Source organism: Canis aureus, chromosome 1 (assembly GCF_053574225.1).
Source record: "Canis aureus isolate CA01 chromosome 1, VMU_Caureus_v.1.0, whole genome shotgun sequence".
In the NCBI taxonomy this organism is placed as follows: Eukaryota; Metazoa; Chordata; class Mammalia; order Carnivora; family Canidae; genus Canis; species Canis aureus.
This window is the reverse complement of record NC_135611.1, coordinates 84,185,373-84,205,360: the sequence shown is the minus strand read 5'-3', so window position 1 is coordinate 84,205,360 and position 19,988 is coordinate 84,185,373. Positions and strand designations below refer to the sequence as shown.

The following is a 19,988-nucleotide window of genomic DNA, read 5'->3' as shown; positions in this document are numbered from 1 at the left end:
ATTGTCTATGAAATAGGAAGCAAGGAAAGACTTTACTGTAGCTCATGGAGCAATCTGTGCTGACAAGGTTAAGTGAAAGTCACACAGGCCTAGGCTGAAAGGCAACCACTTATCTAGGTTTGCCTGTGCATGAGCTGTTCCCTTGGGTGTGAGATTTTTAGAGCCAAAACCAGGGACAGTTTCAGGCAAACCAGGACCATTTGGTCATGGGTCCCTCTGACTGGTACACAAGTTGCTTGGTATGTGGAGATGTTAAGGAATAGAATGCACTTCTGTAGGAAGCCCAGAAGTTCTACTAGCAGACATGGACTTTTCTGAAGCATTACGAAAATTAAAAAGGCAATCAGAAGTCCAAGTCTTAAAAGGATGGTGTGGGTGGTGTCCTTCTCGTAATACGGCCCCAAAGGGTGAGGTGCATTCCCAACTGAATTTCTTAGATTAATGAAAGAAGACAAATAAACTCACACAAAGAATTTCATCTAGTATTGCTTCTATTTTTAAGCACTTATCTAAACTAATTATTTCCCCACTGACATTGACTACAGCACTCCTGTGTCAGGTTGTGAGCAACCCTGAGTCCTGGAGGCATTTCTGTCTTGTTCTCACTGTATCCTCAGGGTCTGGTTAAAAGCAGGCACCTAAATGTTTGTTGAATGGACCATGGAATTCTCTTTTACCTAGATTCTGAGACAAAGACAGTTCCCCTGGTACTTATTCTTTTTATGTGGATCATTGTGGATTCTCTACCTCTGGTCACACTCCTTCTAATGAAGTTCAAGGTAGTATGGATGAAAGGAAGAAAGGAAGGAAGAAAGAAAGGGAAGGAAGGAAGGCAGGCAGCCAGGCTTCTAGATTTTAAAGAAATATGGATAAATGGCATGATGTAAAGGGATTTTTTGAGTTATTAAATTACTATGAGCCTTTTACTCATTTGGATGAAATCAGTTCTGCAAAAGTCTTGATATCTAAACATATAAACTACTTACTCCTTAGCTTGCATTCTCCAAATACTTATATTATAAACTTGTGTTTACCTTTTTTCTACTTCCCAACCTATCTAAACTTGCCTTGCATAAAAGTATCACTAGGAGACACAATTGACCAAAAAAGAAAGAAAGAAAGAAAGAAAGAAAGAAAGAAAGAAAGAAAGAAAGAATCTGATCTTGTCCCTTTCAGTTTATAGGTAGCTTTTAAATTTGCAGCGGTATGTTTCCAAAACTTTTCTATTAACTGACTTTTTGTTTGTTTCTCTAAACTTTCTAACTGTGTAAAATTATTCCTAGGGTAAATTTATGGCACTGTGTACTTCCACATAACTAAAGTGAAGAAGGTGGAGGGTGGGGATTTAGTGGTTAAGGATTTATTTAGTGAAATTGTATGGGAACTTAAGTTGATGATTTTATACTTCATTTCCAATATTAATTGACAGTATATAAATGGCAGTATATATTAATAATTGCACAAAAAGGATAAGCCATTGGTTATTTGTCTTTGTTACTTCTTCCTTTATACAATAAAAGAAAGTGTCTCTTTTGAAGGGTAGATCTTGGGAGTCTGTGCTGGTAAAAAGAATCATGGGCAAGAGACAGGCATATATATAGTCCAATGTCCTCAAAATCTAGAAAATTGCTTGAATCCCATGGCATAAAAGAAATGTGTTGGGGAGTGGGAGGATTATTTAATAGAGCCACAATCTACTCTCAAGGAGGAAGAAATTTACCACAGCACTTAAATTTGCAAGTAAAAGCAATGCAGTGTCTAAGGATACTAGGGATTAAGGGTAATGATCCATCTTAATTTTAGGTCCAGAGATAATCCTGAATATGTCGTATGTCAAACTAATGAGGAGAAATGCTCAGGGGTGGGGGTGGTGCTTGGGAATTAGGATAAGAGGCTCCAGCAGAAGAAAAAAATGATTCTTCCTAAGAGAAAATAATTCTTTTTTACTCTGTTATATAGAGGAAGTTTCATCCGAGCCTTGATTATATAGGGCACTTTATAGCAAATAAATTATATTAATACCAGGGTAGCTGAATAGGTTTAATCTCTTGTTGATACATAGTGGCTCATTTGTGGTGTCAATGATTTTAAAAGCCTTGGAGTTATGGTTGATTACCTATGTCTAGTAAGGACTCAAGAATGAGAGGTGGGGGATCCCTGGGTGGCGCAGCGGTTTGGCGCCTGCCTTTGGCCTGGGGCGCGATCCTGGAGACCCGGGATCGAATCCCACGTCGGGCTCCCGGTGCATGGAGCCTGCTTCTCCCTCTGCCTATGTCTCTGCCTCTCTCTCTCTCTCTCTGTGTGACTATCATAAATAAATAAAAAACAAAAAAATTTAAAAAAAAAAAAAAAAAAAAGAATGAGAGGTGGTACTTCCTCTGCCACTAATTGATTATACTTACCTTCTACTGATTAAGCAAGTATTTTCAAAGTGCTTTAGTGGAGTACCAGTAGCCAAAGTAAGATGCCCTCACACTAACTTCTTTCCACATTCACCTTACCCATGTTCCTTCAGACATAAAGTGACATCTTCATTTTGATATCAGCATTTGCCTTCTGTCGGTTATGCATGGCACCAAGGATGTTTATTTCACTTGTAGATAGCTAGATATCACTGAACTTTCGTTATATCCTGAATTTCCACTTCTATAGTGGTTTATTAGCCACAGCACGTATATAAGTAGGCAAAAAACTCTACAATAACAAATTTTTTCTAATTTCATTTAGATGGAGCATGAAAAATCAAATCCACTTGAGATGCATACACATGTGTTTATGTGTGTACAAAGGTGAAGGCATGCATGTATATATGTGGGAGAGTGTATAGCCTGTATATGCCCACCAAATCTTCTCCACCATTTTATTTATTTTTCTTTTTAATGGACCCTTCACAAATGTTAGTTGGAGGAATAAGGATGAACTATTCCAGCTGGATTACTACAAACCAACCAACCAACCATAAAAAAAAAAAAAAAAAAAATTGGTGTCAGTAGAAAGCTATTGGGCTCAAGGAGAAAGCATGATATTCACCTTACAATAATTGAGTGTGTGTCATCCTAAATGACATGCATCTATGAAAAAGCAGTAGCTGCCCTACAAGGGCAGGTTTCACAGATCAGCCTTCTACTTCTCTAGAACAGCATTGTCCAATATCCAGAATGGTATTCACATGTCACTATTTAAATTTAAATTTGTTAAAATTAAATTAGTTAAAATTAGTTAAAGTTAAATTTTAAACTAGTTAAAATTAGTTAAAATTAAAATTCACTTCTTCACTCCCAGTAGCTGTATTTCAAGTGCTCAACAGCCACATGTGGCTTGTGGTTATCATATTGGAAGGCACAAAGAACATTCGATCATCACAGGAAGCTCTGCTGGGAAAGGAGAGGGAGGAGAAAGAATATTTTTAAATTATGAATAGGGTTGGGTAGATGGAATCTGATCTTTTCTACTAAGCTTAGAGCACTATAAAAAAGGCACATCCTTGAAATTGAAAAAAGTTAAATTAAGACCGGTTTCCTTGGTAAGCAGCAAGATGTAAGCATAGAAAACTTTACAACCAAAAGATTGTAACAAAATAATTTTCAAAACGACTATGGAAAGTCACAGATGATAGTTTTATAAGTCGGTTCTCTTGAAGCCAAAAGCGTTTATCTAGTTGTCATGTGTTAGTAAGTAGAAATCTTCAAAGAACCAATGACTTTGTTTTATAGTTACTCCAAAATCTTCCATTCTGTTTAGAATCCCACAATCCAAATAAATATGAAAAGATTCCTGATGATTTTGCATAAAATTGTTCTTTGCTAGTGTGGGATTAAAGTAAGTGATAAGAGCAGATCATGAACAAATACCATCATCACTGAATATTTATAAAGCACTTGCGATGTATACAGAATCATATGAGTTTGAGAGCTAACAATTTAATAAGTGGCTGCCTCTATACTCAAGTGAAAATCATTAACAGAATATCAAGTCTGAGAGGGGCAAACACTTAAAATATGTGCCATTCTGATTGATGAGTAGTGGTAAGAAGAACCCTAATACTTGAAAATATAATAGTAATACAGAGTTTGTTAAAAACAGGCCTATGAATACAACAAATGTTTTTACCTATAGTGAAAAGGAATTATATATCTATTTCAGGAAAGTTCTCAGATTTATTATTCCATGTACTGGAATGATTTTCCCCAAGTATGTCACTACTTTTGTTACCAGAAGGGACACACAACTGAAACACTGGCTCATCGGAAGCAAATGGCAAATATATTTTACAATACTATTATAGTAATAGCAAAGTTCTTGGTTTAGGAGGAAGCTGGATAATTCCAAAATACAGGAGAGCTTTAAGTTGTCTCTGAAAATATTTCAGTTTGTTCAGTGACCTGTAAGTTAGGACCTTGGAAAAAGCATAACGACTCAAGATTGGATTTTCAGATGTTTACCAGGGCAGAGGTCTTGACAGCATATGTATTTGACATCGTTTGCTTTGGTTATGAGACCTGTGGTTAACAGCAGATTTCCAGACCTAAAATTATTACATGGAGGGTCTTAACTGGATTCATTCATTCATCTGCCACCAGCTTTAGGCCAGTCTGTGCCTCTGCTGAAGGTAGATGGCCTTGTCTGGAAAGACCAAGGTGACTCGGCTCTGCTTCACATACCTTATCCTCCAGAAAGCTAGTTTAGGCACGTCCTTTTCTTGGTGAGATATTCAATCACACAAGCACTTTTGAAAAACTTCTGTTTGTGTCACTCATAGCAATGTCCCATTGGCCCAAAGTGGGTCACATGACCCTGAGGCAAGGGCGGTGAGGGGGGATGGTGGGTGGAGGGTGGGGGTGGGGGAGGTGAGAATAGGGTGCCTGCCAAGAATGAAAGGGTGTTACTATTTACTCAGGGAATAGGTAAGAGGAATCAGGTCATCAATGCAATCAATCCACCGCACTGTATATTTCACCTAAGTATAGAGTGTATGGAAATCTAAAGCAAGCGTTACATGGAAAGGATTTAAAAAAAAACATCACATTTATGTGTCTGTGATAGAAGACTTTCTCCTCAATATTTTTTTCTCTATAGATTTTAAACAAACACAAAACTATTCTACTAAAGTAACTCAGAAGGTAGATCTGCTCCAGCCAAAATAAAATTTCAATCTACAACAATAGAAATTCTGTATCCACCTGCATAGCTCTGTAATAAATTGCTGTTCTGAACGTACATGGATGCAAAGAATAGGTTAGCAAATAAAGAAGCGTGTCAATTAATTTCTTGGGGGGGGGTTTCTTCCTGAATCGAAAGTTAGTTTATTTTTTCTTACACAAAAGTTTTTTTTCCCCAAAAGATTATAGATATATACATATCCACATATATAACGCATATAAGCTTATTTACTTATGAAATTATGTTATTTTATATATATAATTATAATACATATATAATTTTATATATGTATATATATAATTTGTAAAGATACAAAGGTAGAAAGAATACTTTCCCTAAAATTATCTTTAGAATTTGGGCCACAGACAAACTGGAAGTGTCAGTGCAATTAGTAAGCAAATAGGTGTGTATATGAGAAACAGAATGTAATAAAGACCATGGTCTCTATTAACAAAGTGAAACACAGTGATCTAAATGACTTGGGACTCTATAAAAATGACAGTTGAGGTGGAAAGGGGAGTTTGCTGTGAATTAAACATATGAATTATCTTCGTTCAGAAAACTTACTGGATAATTGCTCCTTTGTTTTTCTGTTTAGGCAGCACCAGAACATAGTCTTTTAGGAGGATTAAGAAGAAACAGGAAGTTTGGGCTGCTCTCAATTGAGCCCTCATATCCACAACCCATCAGGCAAGAAAGAGGAAAGCAGTGTGCCCCAACTCGCAGGAGCATATGGAGCACTTTCATTTACTTCCTGCTACCCAGAGCTTAGTCACACAGCTGCACCTGCCAGTGAGGGAGGCTGGGAAATGTGGTCTCCATTCTGAACAGCCCATGCTTAGATAAAATTTGGTAGCCTTGTAACCCACAGAAGGAGAAAATGAACATTAATGGAACCGGGTGAAGGGGAGGGCATTGTGAAAGGACATCTCTTCCACAGACCCCCTGTGCTGGAACGTCCTTAAGCACTTCACCGTTTAGTTTTTCTCAGAAATTGTTGTCACCAACACTAGTGAATGAATCCAAGAATTGGACCTGCTTCTACCCTCCACTTTGTTCTCTCTATATTCCCTGGGCTCCCAATACCAAAAGGTGATGGGGTGTGCCTGGGTGGCTCAGTCGGTTAAACATTCGACTCTTAGTTTCAGCTCAGGTCTTGATCTCAGGGTTACGAGGTCAAGCCCCGAGTCTGGGCACTTTGGGCCTGGCAATCATCAGGGAGTCTGTTTGTCTCTCCCCCTTTTGCTCTGCTCCCCCCACACACACACACACACACTCTAAAATAAATTACTAAATAAAATCTTTTTTCAAAGGTGATGGGAACACTGTCACAAAAGAAAAGAAATGGAAACTCAGAGAGGAATCTCCAAGTGCGAACTTGTCATAGTCTGCACTGTTAACATGGGCTGAACGACGTAGTGTTTGATGATTCAGACGAGGTGGACCCTTGGCTTAAAATATTCACAGCCTAAACTGAGAGTTGACAGTTTGTGAGGGAAAATGTCAATATCCATAATGGGTCAGGAGGTTCAGCTCTCCTAGTTAAGAAACAATGAATTCAGATCAAAGCATCTTCAGAGCACTCTGTGATCACTTACAGAGCGTCTTCCTCCTTTTTCCTTATAATGGCTGAGGATTTTTCCAGAAGAGTTGGGCAATATAAAACCTGGGGGCGGTAGAAGGAGAAAGGAGGGGTAACTGTGGGCTGACTTGCTGAGCACTGGATATATGAAATTGCTACTTTCCAAAGATTCTTTGAATTTGGTCCCAAAAGCCAAATGAAGACAAATGCTTCCTTAAAATGCTGTTTATCACCCTGCTCCCACATCCTTGGTCTTACCCAACATGCCGTTTAGAAAATGTGAAATAATAGGGTCCCATCCAAGAATCCAGCAACCCTGATGCTTACTGGAGAAAGCTAAGAATGAATGCTGATGGACGTTTTAACAGCAGGTACTATTTGGTAATTTGGGGTTTGTGGATTATTTTCCCCCCCCACACGTAAGAAAGAACCAGGAAATATGCCTTTTAATTCCATGGCCATAAGAAATACATAGCTAAATTTTGACATTTCTTTGTAGCTTTGATTTATTGCTCACAATGCACATAAACCAGTACAGACACACCTTTCCCCAAACGGGGGGTGCCGGCGAACACCCCCTTGGGCTTGTGGTGCTAAGATCTGAGGGCACCTGCTATCCAGGGGACAGCTCTCTGTGATCCATTGGACGTGCTGGAAGTGATAACCCCAAGTGTTCTCTTCTGCTTTTTCTCTCCACCCTCCACCCCAGCTGTGAAGTTCGGGAGGATGTCCAAGAAGCAGAGGGACAGCCTGTATGCTGAGGTGCAGAAGCACCAGCAGCGGCTGCAGGAGCAGCGGCAGCAGCAGAGCGGGGAGGCCGAGGCGCTGGCCAGGGTGTACGGCGGCGGCATCAGCAACGGCCTCGGCGGCCTCCACGGCGAGGCCGGAGGCACCTATGCCAACGGACACGTCATCGACCTGCCCAAGTCCGAGGGTTATTACAACGTGGATTCCGGCCAACCGTCCCCTGATCAGTCAGGACTTGACATGACTGGAATCAAACAGATAAAGCAAGAACCTATCTATGACCTCACATCCGTCCCCAACTTGTTTACCTATAGCTCTTTCAACAACGGGCAGCTAGCGCCCGGGATAACGATGGGTGAGATCGGTAAGTGGGACATCGCCTCCCAGCTCCTTTCTGGCAATTCTGCTTTGAAGCTTCCTGGGCCCTGCTGGGGATGGTCGTTGCCGTGGGGCTAGGTTCCATGACTTGCATGCATAGCTTCTCCTGAAGAAAACGATATGATTTAAAAGTTTTTTGTTGTTTTTTTTTTTTTTTTTTTGGAGGGGGGCGATAAATGTCATTGTTCCCCCAGCCCTGTGCAAGTTCATGGCAAGCAAAGGAAGGAAGAAGAAATTATCACTATAGATAGAAAGATGCTATCTATAAAGAAGGGATGCTCTCTGTTAAATCTGGGGTCATCACTGAAGGAAAAATGTTATTGGTAGAAACCAGAGAATTGCAGCAAGTATTCAGAGTGATAATATTTGAAATAAAATAGCTAAGGGATATAGAGCAGTATGTAATACCTGAATGAAATAAGGCTCAAACTCTTCCTCTAGGATAACTTGGGACAAACCAGAAGCAAACGGTACCTCAGTTTCCTTCCCTTTAAGGGCAGAGAGGTAGACCAGAAGACAGCTACGTCTCTTGTGAATCTGAATCCAAGAATTCTACATGGGGGTAGCATCTAAATTACTGGCAGTGAAGAGAGGGTAGTCTGGAATGTTACAGAACATATGAGCAACAAATACATTACTGTGAACAGGGCTAGTCACAGGCATGATCACACCAGCAACCCGATCCTCTTTTGGCTGCAGTGAACTTTGATCCCTTTAAGAAGTGGTCCTCAAGAGTGCGCTATCCTAGGCATGCTGTCTTCTGACCCTGTTACAACTTTGTTTTAAGCTCAGAAGTCTATTAAATGTTTATCCAGTTGATCTCATTAACTAACTGCCATAAAAATATTGATGTAGGTTTAACACATTAGCCTCCTGGGTCATGAAGTCACATGTTAACGATCCTAGAAAAGCTACGCAAACAGTGGCTCTATCAGGCTTCACTGTAGTATTTGGTATGGGGTTGGGGGTGGAAGCAAGCCAGGTCTTAGGGACCTTTGGAGGAAGCGCCTCCTCACATCCTGCCCTGAGGGGTGGCAGTACAGGGTCACTGAGAATCAGGCCACCCGAGTCCACACGCTGACTCTGGCTTATTATTTAAGCTGGAGCAAGTTTTCAGATCCCAGTTTGCTTATCTTTAAAAAGGGAGAGGTATTAGTTCCTAGATCCCACGGTTGTAGTAAGAATTATATGAGTTCATCCTTGCAAAACAGAGCAATGTTTGTCACTCAGCAAGTGTTCAATGGTTATTATTTGTATGCCAGTCACCTTCTCTGTCTAAACTGTGAGTAGGAGCCCAAAGCCTACGAGTGTTTTAAATAAAGTTGACGTGAACACATAATGAAGTACATGCCATATGTATCTTGGCTACTTCTACCATCTGGTTGAAGAAGAAGTGATGTTACACAGTTATAAAACCTGAAACGTTATTTCTCCTTTTTAGCAATGTAGCATGTGACAGTGAGTAAAGAAGTTGTTGACAGAGCACCTACAATGACATTCACAGCTGAGAGACACAGAAAACTAAACATCAGCTAGCAGAACAAAAAAAAATCTATTTTTATTGCTACTCTTAGCCTTGTTTCTATAACTAGACATTGGCACTTCACATGCATTTAATTTTCACAAACACCTTATGAGTAAAAATATGATTCCCATTTTACAGATGTGGAAACAGAGGCATAGAGGTGTCTCATGGCCTTCCAAGGGTCCTTTGGTTCCACCCAGGCCATCTGATCCCAGTCCTTTGTCTTAGCCATTGCCCTGCTACTTGCTCTGTGTTTAATATACACTAGCTGCATTGTCAGCCAATAGGCACAGTTTGGTTTTTTGTTTGTTTGTTTGTTTGTTTGTTTGTTTGTTTTGGCAGTCTTTTAAAGTGGAGTCACTCCAGGTGCCTGGATGGCTCAGTCAGTTAAGCACTCTTGATTACACCTTGGGTCATGATCTCCGGATTGTGGGACTGAGCCCCATGTTGGGCTCCATGCTGGGCATGGATGGAGCCTGCTTAAGATACGCTGTCTCCCTGTCCTTCTGCCCCTCCCCTTCTCTTTATGTAAAAAAAATCTTTAATATTTTATTTATTTATTCAGGAGAGACACACAGAGAGAGGCAGAGACGTAGGCAAAGGGAGAAGCAGGCTCCCTGCAGGGAGCCTGATGCAGGACTCGATCCCAGGACCCCAGGATCACAACCTGAGCTGAAGGCAGACACTCAGTCACTGAGCCACCCAGGTGCCCCCCCACCAAAAAGTTTTTAAATAAATGAATAAACCAGAGTCACTCAATCTTTCCAAGGAGGCATATTAAAAAGAAAAAGAAATAGACACCATTTTTGGCTTTTATCCTCCTTCATATCTAAGTATCTGAGTCTGGTATTGATTTTGAACATATGTATAAAACAAAATGAGGCAAAAACTCATAATCGTTGGGCAATCTTCTGCCCCATATCCCAAAGGAAGGTCTTCTAAGAATTCAGAAACCACAGTTTCTTTGTGATTTAGAATCTGTTAGAAGTATTAGTGAAAGAGAACTACAGCCAAAGCCATCAAATCTGGGTACCCACCTCCCAGTAACTTTTCCTCTCTGGCCCATCATAAATAGATTTATGAACTGATGCATTTGGACTAGATGATTTCAAAACTCATCCAGATTTTCTACAGATATCAACACCCTGAAAAAACTAGTATATATTTTTCCTATTTCTCGATACCATTAGTCTTTAGAGATCGGTAGCTATGCTGCAAAGTTTGGGGGTTTCTTCCATCTGACTTTCAGGAATACAACTGGCTTGTGCTGCCGGTGTTCTCAAATTTAGGCTCCTAAACCATAGTGACTTGGTTCACATTTCGTTAAAACAACAATGCCATCTAGTGGACACAAACTCCTGGTATGGGTGTCCAACATAGGTGCCGGTGACAAGCCACAGTAACGTGGTACACTATTCTTTCTTGCACCATCCAAAAAACTGTCATTCATTTCACTAAAACACCACATCCACAGCAGAATCATTGGACAGAAGAACGTCAGTGATATGGATGGTGGTTACGAACTCTGATTCTAAAGCTGAATTGCCTGAGTTCAAAACTTAGTGTGCCCTTTCCCGTGAGCACTTTACCTAATCTCTTTGGGTCTCAACTGTAAACCTAGAACAATAATAGTCCCAACAAAGGGTGTTGGTTGAAGGAGTTAATATTCATAAGTTCTTAGGATAGAACCTATCAAGCATAAACTTTATTACTATTATTATTATTAATGTAATTGGTATTGCAATGTTATTTATATCTTTATGATTAATGACATTACTGGTTATTACAAGTAATGTAATTACCTTTTATTGAGCACCTGCATTGTGCTAAGCAATGTCCTACATTTAATTCTCAGAACAATTGTTATTATGCCTATTATGGAGGTATGTGTATGTCCATTTTACAGATGAAAAAAGAAAGGCTCAGAAGTCACAAAACTTGTAAAAAGCAAAATAAGCATGTGAGCTCAGGTCTGAGTAACATCAAAAGCCATTCTTTGAATTATGATAATGTATGTCTTCCCACCAAAGGGAGCCCCTCATAAGTTAATTGACATTCCCACTGAGCAGAACATGCTTAACGTTTGCTGCCTGCCTGCCGTCCTTCTAGGTGCTACACAGAGGAGCACACAGAGTGAGAAAACTGACATTTTGCTCTGACTTGATTAATGAGCATCTACACTAATCTGGTGGTGGCAAGCTGTCACAGAAAGAACTCTGTGCAGACAAAATAGAAAATCTGATTTCAGCTACATTCTCACTGGGTGATTTGAAGGCGATATGACACTAAAGAATTTTTGAACATCATTCTTGGCTATTAGAAGCCCTGATCTGCTTCCCCTGGTTTCTGAAGGAATAATGAACTGTGTACAACCAGGACATTATTCTGATATTGAATTTATCATAAAAGCACCTGTTTCTTAAGCCAGTTTTTGGAATAGCTCATATGGAATATGGTCTTACAGCCTGGAGTTCATTTAATAAAACCACATATTTAAGAACCATAAAGCAACTGTATAAGCAACAATATGCAGGTCCCAAAAATGTGAGTTAAAGGACTGTCGTGAAAGTCAGGAATATTCCCCAGAAAATCCAAGCTTGTCTTTCTAAAACAATGTACCAAAAGAAAAATAAATAAATAAATAAATAAATAAATAAATAAATAAATAAATAAATAAATAAGTAAAATAAAAATAAAAAAATGTACCAAAGAAACTACAAACTTCTTAGGCTAAGGACATGATAATAATATTTGATGTATGGAAAGAAGTATAGAAAATGCATGTTAGCCATCTTGAGCCTCACACTAATGAGTTCAGGTGAGAGAAATCATCCCATTTTGTAGATGAAGAGATTAAGGGATTTTCCTAGAACACAGAGTTAGTTAGGTGACAGAGCTTAAATTCTAATGCACATCACTCTACTACCCTAGATCGCCAGGCATTCTTTCAAAAACATATTTTTGAAATGTGCCAGGTTTTCAAGACCAGAACACCACGGCTCCTGCCCTCACCAGCTAAGAGTCAGTCATGAACACAAACAATTGCAATTCAGTGGGTCATATACTGTAAGTCCTGGGCGTGATGGTACCATGGTCTCTCCAAGAGGTGAGGGAGACGGGGGCTATTGCTTACTCTCAGCCATATCTCTTAACAGGAATGGTTTATTCTCATGGTCTTGGAAATAGAAAACAAAATGTGGGTAAGCAAACAGAAAAATCTGAAACATTCCAAGAATTATATCCTTGGGCTTCTCAAAATCCCTAGGAGAAAAAGCCATGGAATAAGACAAGGACAAAAGTAAGCTGCAAATTAATATTTAGGCAGGAGTATTAACTGGTTTTAGCTGGAACTTTACTTCAAGCTGGCGTGAGGATGTGTTATATCTTCGGGGATAAAATTTTGCAGTGGTTGGTGGCAGGGAGAGGACGCTGGCTAACGGATGCCCCATGAGCAAGCAAAAAAGGACGGGGAGGCTCTTGTAGGTGCTCCTCACTGTAGCTCTTATCAGTGGGGGGATTCTATAGGACCAATACTCTTAACGAAAGCTCATTTAATCTCAAAAACGATTGACAGTGTGTCTGTGAGGTACTAGGCAACAAAACATTTCAAATAACCAAGCAATATGCTTTTAAAAACGGTGGAGGTGGGGGGGGGATCCATCAAATTAGCTGTGAGGCTAAGGGGATAAATTACCTTTTACACACATTGCCTGAATTTCCTGTTGCTTTTAGTAATTTTCTCTCAAGATAAAGACAAAGAAATACGAATTCCTTGGTCTCTCCTATATAATCTTAAATATAGGTTTAGTTTCCTATTTCTTGTGTGTCCTATTTATGGAGCCTGGAATTTTAAGCATAAAAACTAGACAATAAACCTCTTTTTGAAAAACAAAAAAAGCTACCTATTCCAGAAGCTGTGTATTAATAGTTAGAGGAGATTACAAAGATATTGATCTGAGAGTGTCTAGTCCCTTTTACTACTACTTAATTCTACTAAGTCTATATAGAAACATAGAAGATCTTACTAGTGCATTTTGTTTGGGGGAATTCTATCAACATTGATGTTTCAACTGTTACTTATTAAGAACCCCAAGCAGGTGCTATGGTCTAAGGCGGCACCTTTAATGACATATGCTTCTACAGATAAATCTTTTATAACTGCTTAAATCTATCTATGCATTTTCACATGTATATTTCATAAACATACATTTCTCTATGCATAATTAATGACTCATTCAGAAGTGGTAAAGAGAATAGAATTTAACTCTAGCTACATATTTCCTTCTTCCCGCAATGGCACGGGTAGCAAACACAGATAGACATGCAATTCAGGAGCAATTGTCTAAGAAGTCATTGAGATAAATAAAAATAGGCCAAATCAGTGAGAAAAGTCCTTCAAACAGTGTGGGGAAAGGAGAATCCAGTGTCTTTCGTTCTCCCTTTCTTGTGTTGAGGGAAGACATCTTGAAAACTTCACTGTCTTCCAATACCTCTTGCTCCTCCCCCAACCACAGGCCCCTTGCACTTTAGGGATCCCACAGGCACATTAGGGATAGTATATTGAAATGGAGAGTCCTCATTCCATGTGCTTGCCTTGTGAACTTGTTCAAAATCAGTTCTGCTTTCTGAGGCTCAGATCTCTTCATCAGAAAAATGAGGTGGGTTGGATTAAATGACTTTGAAGGATTATGGTTCTCCCACCTCCTGGTGAGAGCTTTAGCCCTCTATACAGATAGTCCCTCTGTTATAGCCACTTCCCAAAGAGAAGTATAGAGTGGTAGAGAGGAGGGACTTTCAGGCAACTAGGCCGTCCTTCAAGATGCTCAAGCCCTTGCCTGTAGCCAGCCACACCTCCCTCATAGGCAGGAGAACCCATGGGGTGAGATGACTCTGATACAATTAATAGTCATAATCAAACCAGAACTATGCACCAGCCTCTTCTCTCCCTCCACCCTCCTGAAAACAAAACAAAACAAAAACAAGAAATCAGATTAAAATGAGCATCAAGGATAACCAGAGGCAGCTCAAGAAGAGAGTGGCAAGCAACCTCCAAATACCCTGGGTTCATGTACATTCAATGTGAAGGATGAGATGCTGTACAGATACATCGTCAGGATAAACCCACCTGTCCTCACCGGTTCATTCCAACCTGACTGCCTCCCTGAGCCTCTCTTGTGAGAAAAGGGGAGACTATAAAGTGAAGATATAAGTTTTTGACTGCTAAGGGGCCTTAGCCTTAGCCCCAGGCCTACCAGGTCACGTTAGTCACTGGAGAGAGTCTTACTTCACTCCTCTGAAAATTTTAACATCCCCTTGTTCTTTGCCACCTACAGAAGAGGCTGCTATTTCTAGAATCCTGCTTTCTGTCTCAAGAGAAATTTCCCAAATATGGGGACTGGACTAATCAACTCCATTTGTCACATTTCTGGGATCTCTACCACTGCCACACTATTATATTAACCAGTCCATGGCCGTGCATTATTCTAGAATGTCCTGGGACAAAGAACTACAGTTCTTTGCTAGGGTCATTCAAATCCATATCTTTCTAGATACCTTTAATAGCTTCACAAAGATCTAAAATCACCTAGTGATATGTTGTAGTCACTCTAGTATCTAGCCCTGTGCATTTACTGGAATAAATGGCATAATATATACAAATATACTTCGTGACCTGCAAGGCTCCTCTAAACAAATATAAAGATGATTTACATTATAAGCAATACAGAGATATGTATTCAATTCAAGTACTTGTACATGTATGCATATTAGTCACTATATGCTTTACCCCTATTAATACAGCTTTCCTAATGTGCTAGCATTCACTACTTTAGGTGAATATTCTAACTCACTATTTCCATTTTGAGTTGCAGTTGTGCAAAATTGATCTTCATCAGTGGACTTTTCCTAGAGATACTAGTTTGGGATTAATTTTTGACTCCGAATCCAAAACTTCATAAGAAAACTCCAAAATCCACCAACCAAAAAAAAAAAAAAAATGCTATTGAGAAGCTGTCAGAAAACCAATTCCACTTTATACACTCAATTTCAAAAGCCATAGTAGATATGAAATATTCTGCAGTAAGGAAGAGGAAAGGGGATTTCCAGAGGTTCTGCCTTTGTCGAGGAGGGAAATGTTTATGCTCATAAGATAATCTCTAAAACCACCTCCACTGTCGAGCGGCATTTCAAGGCATTGCATGCTTAGACACTGGCTCTTGGAAAGAGCCCTGAATTGCGTTTCCACAGGTCAGGATGGATAGGTACTGCTTTAGCCATACTTCTGAGCACCTATTTTGGGAAGAGCTCATTAGGGTTAAAGTACCACATGGGCTGCATGGAACACAGAAATGTCATTTAACGGCCAGGTCACTGGAGGTTAATACACCTTGGTGTTATTGGAATAGTATACAACCACTTTGAGAGCCTCCCCTGTCAACAGGTTCAGGATTTACTTCCATGATGCTTCCGGATGTGGAGAGACCTGTTGGAAATATGCCTGGCTTGGAAAGACTTTTGTCTTTGTTTGTTTTATTTTCATTTTATCATTTTGATTTTATTTTAGGATCTAAACTCTCCTGTGGCAAAAATACTTTCAACACTAAGAAGAAAAAAATGTACCATTTAAATTTGGGCCATATTTGTAAGGTCTATTGTGGAATGGCTCTCTTGTTTTCAGACAGGTTTGTTGTAGGCTGACTTGGTGTTAGACTACTCAGGAAACACTTATTTTAAAACATTAGCCTATTAATGGTGTTATTTAAGTGATCAAGTTACTTTTAAAAATTCAGATTAAATGTTTGAAAATGTAACGGTTACCTCAGGTTTCCTCTGAATTAGCTTAGGTCAGAAGTACATTGACTTAATTTCCAAAAGGGAGTGGTGATGTCTTCTGTTTAAATTCACAGTTAATCCCTATGTCCACAAAATCCAGATAGTAAAAGTCAATCCTGATGATGCCCTGAGCAATATTCATAATTAGATTTTCATGATTTGTGACCTGCTAATTGTCCTTCGGGTTGCATGTGGAGGTGCAGCCTTTTGAAGAGAGTAGGGAGAGATTTTAATGGACTCTGGGTTCCGTTGTTCTTGTTTGTTCCATCTGAGACTCTTCAAGTGCTTTTAAGACCGTGAGCCGAACTCTCACCCTCTGTAACTCTGCAAGACATCTCCCTCATGAGTCAAAACAAAGAGAAATTCCCATGCAGCCCCTCAGACTCTAGTCGCCATGCTCTTAGGAGATGTCTCTCCTGCCAGATCCTTCTGTAGAGAGAAAATCAAACCCAAAGACACCAGGATATTCAGCTGTTAAGTGACTTCCCAAAGGTCACAAAGTGGAAGTCTGGAGGGGTCCATAGTGGCTTCCTCCCTTAGAACTCGTCAATTCCAGGACATTGAAGTAAGCTGGGGTTTGCTGATTGTTCTGTGAAGGAGGTCTTTCACTATGAAAGTTAACTTTGAGGGGCGCCTGGGTGGCTCAGTGGTTAAGCATCTGCCTTTGGCTCAGGTCGTGATCCCAGGGTCCTGGGATCGAGTCTGGCATCGGGCTCCCCGCAGGGACCCTGCTTCTCCCTCTGCCTCTTTCTCCATGTCTCTCATGAATAAATAAATAAGAGCTTAAAAAAAAGAAAGTTAATTTTGAAATGTAACATTTTCATAAAAGATTCCTTCTTAATTTTATTAACTAGTTTGAAGAAAAGGAACTGTATTTTCCCAAAAGTTAGACATACACTATTGCAATAAAACAAAAACACCTGTGATCCCAAACAGCTTTCCCTTATAAAATTATTAAGAAAGCACTCTTTTAAATGGTTAATTTGTTTTACTGTTTAAGATGCTGTTTTGTTTGGCTTATAGTCTGCTTAGACACAAATGCTATATAGATTCTTCCAGTTTTTCTTTCTGCTTTACATTCTATTTTCTTACCTTCTATTAAAAGTGCTGTTACCCGAGCTTCTCAAAATTTGAGAAAATAATAGCCATTTTATTAACCATCCATTCATTCAGTCTTTGCCCAGATACTATTATTACTTGTAGTAATGGTAATCTAAATTTTCATTGTTTTTCACATTACATAATCTCATATTTTGTTAATACATCTGGAAAATTCCAAAAACATTTTGGTTCAGGTCTACATGAAGTAAAAATCTGTTAGACCATTTTTTGTTATGATTATCAGCAATAGAATTTGTGTGAAAAGGAGACCAGATGCTATCTTAATTCACTGGTGAGGGAGTAATGAGTGGTTAGACCATGGAAACTGAGCCGACAAAGGAGTTAGAGGTTATTTATGCCTCCAATCCCTTCTTTAAAGAATTTGAGAAACTTAAATGCTAAAAATATACAACTGTCTTAATTGAGGCTACACATCACTAATAGACGGCTGCTTTAAGCTTAAATGTTACTGATGTCTTTATGCTAACAACCCAATTCTATTTATGCTGAAAAAAGAACGATTTCTAAATGGAGATTAGAAAAAATCAGAAAGGTCCGAAATTGACATTATCGTCTCCGACACTGTCGCCTGTGACACCTCAACCAGTACGCTTGTTCTATTTAATGACAGAAAACTTACAAAACCAGTAGTCCGTGGTCAAAAAGCCAAAACACACATTGGTTAAATGTTTCACCTCTCAACCAGTTGTTCTCATATATTATCATTACTGCCTCAGAGCGTGGATTCCAAGGAATCTTGATACTCTGAAAACCTAACACAGGCACTTAAACCTTGCCTTGAGCAAGTCCGTAGAGATATCCTGGCATTAATTCAAAGTGAATCCCCTAAGAATTCTACTTTCACAATAGTAGTACAAACGAAACAGAGAATTGAGTGGTTCTCTGGATCCTTAAGGCAAGTGATAAATTAAAAATTCATTAATCATTTTGATTGAGGCTGGGATATAGTATTTTGGGGAGAATATTTCCAAGTTTAAAAGAAATCCCTTGTGGAGGAAAATGAATAGAGGGTATAGTTCACCAAGAAGAAACCATCCTTTCTCATGAAAAAAAAAAAAAAAAAGGAGGGGGAGGAGAAAGAATTAAGAAGTTCAGATGCAACCCCCTCTAGTGCTATATATAGCGTGGAGTCTCAGCTTTCTCGCCTTGGTACGGTTGGACCACGGGTGCTCTTGGTAATAACACTGAAAGCAGCAGTTTTTAAAGATATACTCAACTTTCCCAGCTCCCAGGATGTGGGATTCTAATGAAACCACCTGTGTAATCCGTGTCAGAGATGCTACAGCCTTTGGAGAGCACCATTTGCTGAAATGTCTAGTGAGAGCTAAAATAAGCCCCTTTGGTGGAAAAAAACCCGCTGAGTGGTTGAAATCAGAGCTGCAGAAGGTCACTTGCTATTTTAGAAGCTGCAAGCTGGTCCTCATTTTATAGCATTAGAGTTATAAACAAGAAATTGTCACCTTACTTGTCAGTTTACTTATTTCTCACCGAAATACACACACATAGCCTTTTTTCTACCTAGAATTAGGTAATTTAGATGACTTGTTGCCAAACTTTGCTTTACTATGCAGATGAGTTCGTATGCAAAATTATTTTTCATGTATGTCTTTAAGCATTACTTCAAAATATTATTTTTACATTGTGATATGCTTGATCTTTAAAACTCCATTTACCTTTGTGAGCTTTATCATACATCTCAACCATCTCTAAACACCTTCAGGAAGGACTTCCCTCCTACCCCCTTAGATTTATTCAACAGATCACAATGAAGACTAATGAGGATGGGGGAGGAATGTGGAAATCCTTTAAGTCTCAGAGACTAGGGAGCCAATTCACTTCCGGAATTATTTAGATACAGTCCATTTGGAAAAGGAAAGAGGTTAGTTCCAGCCCCAGGGTTCTATAATTTTTGTACATACTGTTGAGAATCACCATCAATTTTATTCTAGCGTTCCCTTCAAAAATTTAATCTTTCTCTTCTTATTGCTCACATCATAAGTGGATTTAAGATTACCCCTAAGAGTTCCAGGGAAGTGTGACAATTTTAACAGTATTTTTTTTTTTAGTGTTTTTTTCATCAAAAATGATCGAGTGAATATATTTGCTTATATCAGTTTTCTAAGCCGCTTTATTGGGGTATGATTAGTGTACAAAAAGCTGCATATAATTAAATATACAACTTAGTGAGTTTGGAGATAAGTATGCCGCAATCTGTGCCATAAATGTATCCCTGAATCAGTTATTTTAAGGATTATTCTTACATTTGAATCGGACGCTGTTTCTGTCTCATAGAGAAAGTTACTTAATACTTGGAGTTACGAATTTTGCTAGTCAGTTATGCCTTGAGTTCCAACCAACCTTCTTCGAGAAAAGTATCAGGATCAAAGTTCCAAAAACAAAACAGCAACTTTATTAGGGGAGAGGGCTGTGGACAGAAAGTGAGAGCAAAGCATTGTTCGTGGAATTAAAAAATAAAAAACAAGATTCACAGACTTGACATGAACACACCGTTTTTCCTGGCGGCATCCGTGTTTGCATTTCACCTCACCGGTGATTGAAAAGAAATGACTAGATGGAGCATATCAGATTGTTTTTCTCATTCCTTGACATCATCGTATGAACCATCGAAGCAGCCTGCGTACT

General features: G+C 39.2%; 1 protein-coding gene across 2 annotated transcripts in view; it reads left to right on the top strand.

The window, feature by feature from the left end:
* RORB (RAR related orphan receptor B) overlaps positions 1-19,988 on the top strand; it is a 200,718-nt gene that overhangs the window by 141,579 nt on the left and 39,151 nt on the right. For both annotated transcript variants that reach the window (XM_077906831.1, XM_077906822.1), the window contains exon 4: positions 7,452-7,853. In XM_077906831.1, coding sequence (XP_077762957.1) covers positions 7,452-7,853 — 402 coding nt within the window. The remainder of the gene's footprint in view (positions 1-7,451; positions 7,854-19,988) is intronic.